This window comes from Lasioglossum baleicum, chromosome 7 (genome assembly GCF_051020765.1).
Source record: "Lasioglossum baleicum chromosome 7, iyLasBale1, whole genome shotgun sequence".
Classification (NCBI taxonomy): Eukaryota; Metazoa; Arthropoda; class Insecta; order Hymenoptera; family Halictidae; genus Lasioglossum; species Lasioglossum baleicum.
Genome location: NC_134935.1, coordinates 6155043 through 6167276, shown reverse-complemented (window position 1 = coordinate 6167276; position 12234 = coordinate 6155043). Strand labels below are relative to the sequence as shown.

Sequence of the window (12234 nt, the reverse complement as noted above, 5' to 3'; positions counted from 1 at the left end):
ATCAATAACTAAAAGATTGTCACATTTTCATGACAAATATAAAGATTCAAGAAAGAATTTGTTTGAAAGGTTAATCATTTTCTCAAAAATCATTCTCGTCTGAAAATAAACGATAAAATAAAATTTTCCTGTCTGCAAATAAACAACTGTGATAAATGTTTACTTTTTCAGAAACGCTGAAAGATGTATTAAACCGGTGCGAAGATCGAACAAACGTTAACATCGCATTACCAATGCAAAGATGATATTTGCAAGTTAAATGGTGATTATTAACAAAAATAAATTGTGAGAACAGCCTTACGGGCTATAGAGCAGACCAACAACTTTGAACGTTATTACCAATTAAGTGCAACGATGTAAGTAATTGTATTCGCCGCTTCCGTTATCCGTCTTTTGTTCATCCGCTCGCGAGAACATTCATAATTAAGGAAATTGCAGTATCACTGGGACACGAACGCTCGTATCGCGTTATCTTAAGGAAACCGAAATATGGAAAATTCTGCACGCGATCCTCTGCTTCTACTCGGAATTCTCTCGATAAAATATTCCTTGATATTTCTTCCGCCTGGACGCCTCCTAACGAAAAATTATCATAAACTCCGATCGTATAGTACAAGCACCGTGACGGGTAAATCATTACTCCGAATAATTGTTACGCGTTAGCGAAGAGCTCGTCATTATTGCGCAATCGGTTGTTGAAATTGCAACTTAAAAGCAGCCGAGACCTTGTGTAATGGTTTATCAGTGCTCCTTCTTGAAACAAAACATTTCTAAACGAATTTTTATGCAAAATAAAAATTGTCTACATTAGGTACAAGAAGCAGCGTCCAAGTAAAAATGGTTTCATTATAAAAATCATAACAATGTAATTAAAAACAAGAAAGCTTTGTCAAGAAGGTTAAAAATGAATACCATAAACTTATGTTAACTTTTCAAGATATATTTTAAGAATAAATCGAATTTTAATGTTATAGAACTTGTAGGTTGCTGAATTGTCAGTCAACGTGTTAATACTACGTATAATTATAATTAGTAATTTGAAGTTTCTTTTGTCCGCCAAAAAACGGAATTGGGGAAAGAGGTTTCATGTTTATTTAGGTTACCATGAAAATTTCAGTGACTGTATATCAAAGTCACCCCTTGGATTCGGTTCAGAAATGATAAAAGCTAGGTATAATGTCGTTACGGCTCGACATTCGGCGGCAATTAAATCAAAAAACGATTCGGCTGCGCTAATTGCCCCGGTGTCAGGCTTCATTACGATCCACCTTTGTTCTCCCCGGTTCAATCCCCTTTATTTGAGTTAAGCGTCATTGATTGGTCGTAATATGCAAGGATTCCGTGATGCCCGCTAATACGATCAGAGTGCCTCTCCGAGCATTGACTCGCCTAAGTAAATTGAACGTACGAATTTTCCTTGTAGCGACAGTAACAAGTAATAATGGGGTACTAGCTGAAATGTTTCATTTTGCAATAATAATTTACCATTGACAATAACGAATTTGTTGTTACGACGTACATTGCATTGGAACGTTCATCAAAGAGATTCAATATCATTCAAATTAGTTCGGATGCTAATTACGGAACACTTCGTACAGTCTGGCGGAACTGAATACATTCATAATGAAGAGATTGCGGAAGTTCGTGTAAATGTACAATTTTCTAGATAAACATCTAGTAGCTGTAATAGAGCGTAGGCAAAACAAATTGCAATTCAATGAAATTTTCCAGATGAAATATATTAATTAATTTCCTTCAGTCACCTTTTCTATGGATACAGCTAAACGACTCGAGCTTTCTCAACAAGTTTGAAAAATCAGTCGAGTCTCTATAAAAAAATTTTAGAAAATAAAATGCCGCACGAAGCTCGAATTAATTCCGAAAAAAGGTTTATTCGAACGTACTTACACCAATAGCAGTGGACGCCTGAACTGAAACGGAATTAACCGAATTACGCGTGCGCAGGGAGCCTGTTCAAATTAGTAGATAAAAAGAAGAGTTGGCTCGTACGTTCGGGGGAGAGTTTATTCAACAGCGAAGCGTACAAGCTAGCCGAGAGTTCGTCGGTCGCGATGAAAAATCCCCGGGAAAAGCGGCGTGCTCGTGTGTAAAGCTGGAACGATGATTATTTTAAGTAGCGCTACGATTTCGGTTTGTTTATCGTCAAATGGACGTGGCCGGGCTCGAAACTCAGGAAACGGATACGATTATGCGGGTGGGTGTATGCGAGCGTACGACCACAGTCACAGGCTAAAGCTGCGTGAGACGCAAAAACGGCACAGCGGCGATACCACTCGGAATCGCCTTCTTTTTTTTCATTCTTTTTCGCTCGGTCGTTTCCTGCACCTGTCCGTGGAAAACTCAGCTTCGCGGAAATTCACGCTCGAAGGAGAAGGATCGACGAGGACGAGATTAAAATTAATCCGTAATCCGAGTTGGCCACGGTGGTTTAATTAATTAATTAAACTGGATTGGCCGATTACCGCTTCCACGTTTCTTTCAGGCGACTGCGACTTCAATTCCCGAGGAATCTCGGACTTTCCTTAATCGCGACGTTCTTCTTGCGTCATCAACCGGCTCGAACAACTAGATGTCACCCATTTTTGGTGACACGGTCGGTATGCTAATTAGGGCACTCAAACAATTATGAAGAAATAGAGAAATGGCTCAATGAATGGACCGCTTCGAAGGACAACTGGTTTTTTCCGTCACAGAATACAGCAAGCGTACTTTTTCATGTTTCTAAACAAGTGAAACTTGTACGAAACGCGCAAAGTTCCCGCGATATTCAACGTGTGAACGACTCCTTAACGTAAATACTGCCGCAGACCTCCTGCATCGAGCAGACAAGTTTTGCAGAGACTTATCGCGCGTAGGTCCCACCATGTTTCACCGAAGAACATCTCGGCAATTAAAACACAACAAGTAGTTTATGATTTAGTAATTTAGGTGGTACAGTTAAGAGACTCGTCCCGGTATAAATAAATGGCTAATGCGGTGGCGAAGTACTTCAGGGTCGAAAGGAAGCGTCGTCACTAACGATCCTATGAACCGGCAGAATAAAACAGCAATTAGAGTAATGAAATGCGTGAATGAGTTCCTAACGCAAATTGGCGTCTTCTTCGGGGTTTGGAGGAAGTCTCCAGTCGGAAGTGGAGTGCTACGAACGATCGCGTGAACCGGTAACACGACGTTTTTGTTCGTTCGCGAAGACTATCGTCACGAACGGGAATCGGTAGATTAACGAAACGAGTTAGTGAGTCATATCGTGCCGGAAGAGCATGAGACGGTATCTCGGGAGCCGACCCTTTTTCGTCTTCCGAGTCGGGAGGTTCGCGGCAACAAATCGGGATCTCGTTACGCAACTCGATCTACAGCCGCCGCGGGTTTCGAACTGTTCGGTTGGGGGGAACCGGGAGACGCTGTTGCGAGGAGAAAAAGTACTTTCGTTGGACGCGTTACGTAAATTGGTTTAGTACCAGCAGTGTCCCCTGGAGGATTCATCGAGGGAACGGGCATCGGGACAATTTCATTCAGATCTGAAGAGTTTTAAATGCGCCCGATATTCGCGAGACCGAAGATTTCATTCGACATTTTAATTCAATTGATCAGATTATATCGGTCTCTATTGGGTGCAGAAGCAGATCCTGCTAATGCGAAGGCGACCACTTTTTTGTTTTAGGATACGTACGTATTCGATACACGTCAGTAGGAAGATTATATTTGCTTATAGAATAAGTTCTGACCTTCTGACACAGTTTAGCATGAATAAGTGCTTCAAATATTACATCAAATCACAAGTAATTTCTGTTTCAGTATGTTAATTTTATTTATCAATGAGATAAACAGCAATTATATATTCGCCATTTATTTGCAATGACTTATCACCACTTAGCAAGTACGTATACAGCTTGAATACGATGAATCGTCGGAATGATAAATACATATGGTTCGTAATTTCTTCTGAGAACCGGAAATTATTTACGACTCGACCTATTAAAAGAGGCGCATGCGTAAAATTATTATTATCGTGACTTTGTGTAATGAATATAAATTTTATATTACAGTTCATTTGTTATAAGACATAATAAAGGGTGTTCACTAAGAGATGTCACTTTAAATTTCGTGGTTAGTAAAATCGTAAAACAAACAGCTGCAGATTCTGAAGATAAAGAATTTCTAACCACAAAATAAATGGTACTGCAATCAAGCAGGTCTTCTTAATTGCACTACCAAGTTAATGTTGATGAAAAACCAAGTGCTTTCAAAGGAGGAATTCTATAGATTAATTAATTTTATATAAAATTTAATATTATTTAAATATTAATATGAAAATTTATGTATCTAATATTATTTGAGGGAGTAATATTATTTATAGAAATTTTATATAGAATTCAGAAATATCATTAAATTAATATGAAAATTTATGTATTTAATATTATTTGAGAGAGTAATGTTATTTATAGAAATTTTATATAGAATTTAGAAATATCAGTAAATTAATATGAAAATTTATGTATCTAATATTATTTGAGGGAGTAATATATAGAATTTAGAAATATCAGTAAATTAATATGAAAATTTATGTATCTAATATTATTTGAGGGAGTAATATATAGAATTTAGAAATATCAGTAAATTAATATGAAAATTTATGTATCTAATATTATTTGAGGGGGTAATATTATTTATAGAATGCTTTCAAAGAGGAATCAGAGTATCAATTCTACAAAAGTTTCAAAGCTCGAGGCTGCAGGATCTGTTCCCTATTACAGTGGGTAACATGGATGTCAAAGGCCGTGATTGCAGAGGAGCCGACAAAAGACGCGGGGAGCAAGTTTCGAGAGGCCACTTTGATTAGGAGCAAAAGCGAGGGCGTGTATTTTTTCTCATCGAAAGCGGGGATGAGGTAAAAAGTGGAAGAACCAGGGATGAACAGAGAAAGCTCACGCCGCAATTTACTCGAAATTTCCCGCAGAAAAGTAAGTTTCTCGAATCGACGCCGGCTGAAAGCTAATTCGGCCCAGGTCTCGAGACTGAGTTTAATTGAATGGTAATTAGCATTACAAAGGGCTGCCTTTAATCGCGACGGGGCGCGCGATTAATTCATTATGCTGGGTCCACACTGCTGTTCGCGAACAGCTCGCGAGCAGTTCTATCACAGACGAGGTATAATAGCAGACCGATCATCTAGTGTATTTTTTTGTGTCTCGTCGAAATAATAAATTTATCAATAATTACTGGACAGCGGATCTTTATGCAAAATAAAAATGTTCCAGATGATTTGCAATCTACTGGAGTAACATTGTGTGTCAGTGATTGGAGCGACAGAAACGTAAGCAGGTTTGTATTTGTTGAACCACCGATTTTTCCCGAACGTCTGACTTGTCGTTGACTTATACTACTGAATTTTTGTGCCATCTCCTTCGCTGTCATGTTCGCCAAGGACGAAAGCCAATTTTCGGGATTTTCAAAAAGATTTTGGGTTTCGACTAGGAGAATACAACAATGAAGTAGGTGGTGCGAAAACCTTGGTGCCAAATGAAAGCCAATTTTGCGGGACATTCAAAAGATGTTTCGCAATTTTCGAATTTTTACTAGGAGAATATGATACAGAAAGTGGTGGCACTAAATTTTCCTGCCACCTCTTTTACTATGACATTTTCCTAATTTAAAACTTAACTTTAGCCTAATTTGAAAAGTTTTTCTGTATCCAAAATTTTCGAAGACGTTAATCTAATTTTACTATTGAATATTCCTGCACAGAGTGGGGAAAGAGAACAATAAATTTATCTTTATAAATAATGAGCATTGCCAAAAACGCTCGGACATGGGTCTGTTTATATTTGCTCTAGATTCGCCAGAAAAAGTTTAATTACAATCGACTACCCCCACCACTGTGAACTCTCCTAATTAGACTTCATTATATGTATGGCCTGACGTTCTCGTGGATCTAGTTGCACATTTATCGTTCTTCAGCGTAGATGGCGTAAGAAATCGAGTTGTTTATATCGATGTCGGTATTTCAGAGAATGTCTACGTCTACTCCTATACCTCGTCTATGATTCTACCCAGTGTGGACCCACTACCGTCTCGCTCGTCTCGAGAACCCGTTAAAGTCCGGACTGTTCATTTACGTTGCGTTTTTACGAGCTGCGGTTTACGGGCCTCTTCATTCCATCGACGACGTGGGTTGCAATATTGTGTGAAAAATGTGAAATGTTCCCGGCAGATGTAATTGGTTGAAAGACAAACGACCTTGCTCGTTTCGACGAGAAAAGTGAAATCGAAACATAAAAAATCGAATTCAGACATTTTAATGTGGAATAAAAGTTGCTTGAGATTTATCGAAACTGCTTATTATTTCATAATCAATTCTCCGAGTACTGAAACACTGGAAAATATTATCGTATGTTCATAGTTACTTTGTATAACGTAACAATTACAAATTGTAAGACACCCTGAATTCGTATTAAAAAGCGTAATGTGGAACAGAATTATTTGTAACCAATACCTTCACCAATTCAACGGATTATTTATTTATGTAAAATATGTAAATGATGTTTTCTTGCAAATAATATAAATATTGGCAAGAAAATGAATGAGGAAAAGTACTGTTGTTTGCAAGGAGAAAACTCGCCAGAACTTCGTCAGAACAGTTACTCTTAATAACGGTTATCATACGCCAGGCGAATAAGCGGACATCTTCCATAATACTTAAAAAAAAAATAAGTATAGCCGGATAAGATCCGCTCTGTCCTATCTACCATCCAACTTCGTGTACCCAGCGCACCGGGGTAGAATTATTGTAATTCTACACGAAAGAGTGGCTTATCGACAAGATGTTCGTTACGCAACGTTCGTACCACGAAACGCAAGCTCGCTTGTTACAGCTAATTACAGGCTTTTAATTAGGGCGGCTGTCGGGGGTCACGGAATTCTCATAGCCCGATCGCGGTCCTTCCATTTCCACGATTCCTCCTGAACGTTGCTACCAGTCGCACCCGTTTCTTTCTTTTCCTTTTCGCGCGCACCGATTTTCTTCCGTGTTCCCTCGCCTACAGGATGAAGCTAGTTGAGGCGAGCACGCGAGCCGAGATTGTCGGCTCGTTAACGCGCACAGAAACAGGATCGGACGCGATCGCTTCCCTTTGTTGTTCAACCCTTCCGCAGGAATTTCAACGAGACCCGGCCCGTTACTTCTTGGAAAGCGTTTTCGTCTCTCCTAATTTGTCCCGACTTCCATCAACTAACTAATAGGATTTGGCGAACGGCGCACAGTGGGCTATCTCGCACGAGAAGTCGAAACTGAATGCCAGAATGGTTTTTCGTTTAATCAACTTTTTTACATAATCGTCGCCGACTAAAAATACCTGGCAATAACAAAACTTTCGACACGAGGCGACACCGAATCGATCCCGAAGAATTTGCTCGCGCAATACCGGGCTTCCTTCACCCACATTTCGACCCAGCGTTCCCGTTTTTAAAATTACGGCCCGCAAAATCATAACGTGCACTTTCTCCGCGACGATCCAGTCCGATCGCGATCGGCAAGTGTCTGCCAATGATTCTCTATTTTCCACGTACAGTAACTATTAGTTTTTCAACACGTGTACCCTAATAGGTTTTTGTTCAGGATTATATCCTCTCTTTCACCACAAAGTTAAAATATCCTTGCAATAAAGAAACTTTAGGTAGTATTTATATCTCAATAAAAGATCAACATGGAAAAAACTAATGATTAGACTGCGGATCTTTGTGCAACATAAAAATTGTCTTCATTGATTGCAAGAAATAGAAACTAAATTACATGTTACTTCTTCCCTTTAATAGAGGAGAAATTACATATTAACATCTTTAATTTTTTAGATTTTTCTACAATTTTCAATTTCACCTACTCAATTTTCCTATAAATGTATAAAGATCCGCAGTCTACTAATCTGGGTGCACGGTGGTGCACCAGCCAAGTTCTCGCACTACATACCTCCTTTTACACGAAATAACTTAGCCGTTTCTTAGAGGCTTATAACTCGGCACTGGAGACAGATGGAGAGATGTAATTTCGTACACTTGTTAAATGCTATCATGTCTCAATATTGACAAAACATTAATCTTCAAACATTAGTAGGTTCCGAGATATAGGACCTCAAAAATCGCTAAATTTGTCACTGACTGACTGACTGACAGATCATCAAAACCGTTTGGGTACTTCCCATTGACCTACAAGCTTGAAATTTGGTACATAAGTCCACCATAACAAACACTCAAAGGAATAATTATCAAAGTTTGAAATTTTACACCTTAAAGGGGTTGTATTGAAAAAAAAACATTACGAAATAGGTACGTAGGATAGAACATAGCAGCATAACATACATAAATATACGTTTTATTAGCTTCGAAGTCGCAACAAATACTGATGAAAAAGACAATCGCTCTAACGTAAACAAAAGAAACTGCACCGAGCATCGTCTATAGCGGCGCGGCGGGGGGCAAACATTATTTTATGTTGTGTTATACATTAAATTTGGATTTTGTCTTGCAGATTAGAAAAGCTTTTTTTCATTGATACCTACTTGATAATTGATGAAATGTCAACAAAAATTGGTGAAATCCCAACAAAAACATCCTGTAAACAGGAGCCAAGTTTCTATGGCCTTAAAAAGTTGTGAGATGTAAAAATTAATTTAAAAGAACGCTATTTAATTTTTAAAGAGTTACATGGAGGGCTAGATTATTTAAACTTGCCCGCTACCTAACACCTTTTAAACCAATGGCCATAAACTGGCCATGTTTTTGTTGGGATTATACTACTAGACCGCGGATCTTTATATAAAATAAACAATGTTTGCATTGATTGCAAGACTATTAAGCTGGAGCTAATACCTTGATGTCAATAATATTTTTAACATGTCCGCTGCTTTAAATTGTACGTGCCCATCTTTGTGATAAATGCATAAAATCCGCAGTCTCTAATTATTACATTGTATGTTACTCTCAAAACCGTGCAGCTTTCGTCTGAACCATTTCGTCATACAGCAAATGGTTCGTCTGTGATTTAGGTGACACACTTCGCTGAATCACCCTTGCAGAAGAAACTATTCGCTGAAACAGTTCAACCATAGCGCACAAATCTGTTTCATTGCTGGCAGTACTTTATTCGATGGAACAGGTCCACTTCACTACACTCGATGCCTACAAGCTTTATTCAGAAAGCGGAATCAAAGGTATCTAGAGGCAACGGGAGTCTACGGATCTCCAAAGAAAGCAAAGAATTCGCTCAGCCCTGTCCGAGGGGTAAAGGGAAAGGGTGGAATTTGGGGTGACACAACCTCTCTCCGACAGGAGAATGGAATGAACGGGGAGGGAACCTAGAGATCTGGAGGAGACGATCAGGTGGAAATTAATCGCGTCGAGACGAAATCGAGGCGAAAGTAGGACCGAAGGAAAAAAACGTAATTATCGAGCCGACGGTGAGTGGTCCTCGGACTAATGGCGACTGCGGGGGTGGTTTCTGGCCAGATGCTCCTGTTTTAAGGGTGTCCCCGAGATACAAGGGTTCGACATTAACGCGAGTCTCCTGGCGCGGAAGGGTCCCGGGACAAAGGGAGCAAACATCTCGAACTTGCTCCGCGTAGTTAGAGCGTGGAAACCGCGACCCGAACAGACCCGGCCCGAAGACACCCCCTTAGATCGGAAGACGTGCAGGGCGTATTGTTCTCTACTAGGGTTGCCATTTCTAGGGTTGGCTTTTCACTACACTTCAAGTTAGATATGATAGCATAAAGAAAAGCTTCGAACTGGATCTTCAAAAATTCATTTTGTTCGTGAAAATCGTTTCTCCAGTGTAAGGTTACGCAATCGTTCCGGAAACACGTGATTCTTATCCGTTACATAAAATCAACGGGCTTGTCAACGGACCGAAAACAGCGATTACCATCGTAATTTCATCGGTAGCCTCTAATCATTTAATCTTCGTGAAACTGGTAAGTAACTATTCGCGGTGTATCAAAATGTGAACAGTTGACCGCAGAAGGTTTATAAGGCGATAGCCAGCTAACTGAAACAGTGATTGCTTTATCGTTGCTCTTAAACTGTTCCCAATATTATCAAGTGAATATGCACGCGAGACATCTACTCCTCGGGGCTATGTTAGTGTGTGTCGCGCTAAAACCTGTGCACAGTGTAAGTTCAGTCACGATTTATCGAAAAATAATTCGACTCGATTTCTTTAAGCAGCAATCCCAGAACAAATAATTCGGTTATACATAGTACTCGGTGTAATTTGTTGGTTCCTGAGTGAATTTGCTATTGGTTTTATGAAATTTTTTGAAATACAGTTAAAGCTACATATTTTAGGGACTACATAATGTGTTAAATTTATCAATCGTAGGCCGTCTCTCAGGAACAATTGGAGAAGGTGGCGAATTCGATGCGGAGGGGCTGCCTGCAGAAAATTGACACAACCGAAGGTAACTTTAGCTATCAAATATTTAGAGTTCAAATTACAAATGTTTTAAGGTACTTTCTTAAGGATAGGCTATAGCTGAGTTTTCGGGGTGGAATCGATTTTTGTATGAACTTTCAGAATTGGCCTCGGGAGTGAGAAAAGGAGAATTTCCGGACGACCCTAATGTGGCGTGCTACACACTGTGCATCATGCAGACAATGAGAAGTGTAAAGAACAATTGATAATTATATTTACGATAAATTCAAACCACAATTCGAATGTACTAAATTCAAAATTGATCTTTATACGCCTCTTCAAGACCAAGAGAATCCACAGGATATTTTTATATAAGAAACAACTACAAAACTATTACTATTACAGCTGAAAACATGTTAAAAGTTCAAGGTTTTGCGTTTTCTTTCAAAATTAATTTTTTCACGTTCTCACTTCAGTTCAAGAATGGAGGCGTTGATGGCAAAATGATCTTGCGACAAGTGGATGCGACGATGACGCCCGAGTCGACACCCCGAATCAAAGAGGCAATAAAAGGATGTTTAACGAAAGGTAAAACTATCATTTCAAAGGGTAGAGATATGTGATTTGTACTTATGTGATTTGTCCTACATGAAACTAAACCTTCGATTCTCTGTGCGCAGAGTTCGACGCGCCCGACGATTGCCAATTGGCTTACCTATACACGAAATGCGTCCACGATGCAGATCCGGAAGTGTTCTTTTTCCCCTAAACGATCGAAGCACAGCCGAGTGGATACCTGGATCAACTTGAATTGAAAAGATCGGAGTTCCATTAGAAAGTGACCAACGATAATTAGTTTATTTTGTAAAATTATTTCGCTTAATGACCGAGAATAAACATGCTGGCTTGGAAACGATTACATATTATTGAAAACACAACTTCCATGTTGTGATGAATAATAACGTTGTGAATGAAGCTTTTCGGTTTCAGAGACACCGACTAAATAAAATCAAGGTTTCATAGTTTCCCCATGGTTATTGCAAATATCTCAGAAACCAAAGTCGAGCAGCAGTAAAAAGTATAGAGGAAGTTGGTCAACATTTTCGGGTTTTCGCAGTATTCTTTCCGATGCACAGAGTGGGCTGGATCGAGAAATTTAGTGACATTTCACGAAAAAGTCGACCTTCTCATATCGATTTCTAATAAATTTGTATGGCTTCCTAAATGTCCATCAACATCAAAGCTGAAAAAATTAAGGTCGTCCACAAAAACTTATATAAATTCGCAAAGATAGATACTTGGGATGCAGTATTTTTCAGCCAAAAATTGCTTCTTTTCATCGAGATGTCCTGATTACCCCATTTAATATGTCTTCTGCCTCTTTTGTGTAAATGAAGAACAGTCCTTTGGGGTAACAATTAACGCTGTTAGTTGGGAATGTTCGCTCGCAATGTATTAAAAATTAATAATTAATGAAATTAATAAAATCTATATACTTTCTTAGAATTTGCAAGGTATATCTTTTAATGGAACTAATTAGGCCTCTACGGACAAATTAGATCGTTTTCATTAGACCTTCCTGTACAGGGTGTAACAAAATTTAGTGTCATGGTTTTGGCAGATGGTTGTACACCTTCGGATCGATGGAGATTTGTTAAAAGAAATTGCCGCAAAATTGACTGTGACCTTGATATTCAAGGTCTAATTGTTTTATGCTTGTATCACATTCTACTCACCACGGGGACCAAACTTGTCAACGGAACCATACTTAGGTCGCAACTCAACCGTTCTCTTATAAATGAATGTTAATT

At 39.0% G+C, this 12234-nt stretch overlaps 2 protein-coding genes across 2 annotated transcripts in view; one reads left to right on the top strand and one right to left on the bottom strand.

Moving 5' to 3' along the window:
* The window catches only part of Spri (Src homology 2 domain-containing protein sprint), a 267117-nt gene that overhangs the window by 180436 nt on the left and 74447 nt on the right, over positions 1-12234 (bottom strand). The gene's annotated exons all lie outside the window — the stretch shown is intronic.
* On the top strand, positions 7842-12007 carry Obp5 (odorant binding protein 5). The gene is made up of 5 exons (XM_076426857.1): positions 7842-10182; positions 10391-10469; positions 10586-10674; positions 10900-11011; positions 11104-12007. The coding sequence occupies exons 1-5, from the start codon at positions 10117-10119 to the stop codon at positions 11190-11192; spliced, it is 435 nt and encodes a 144-aa protein (XP_076282972.1). The 5' UTR covers positions 7842-10116; the 3' UTR covers positions 11193-12007.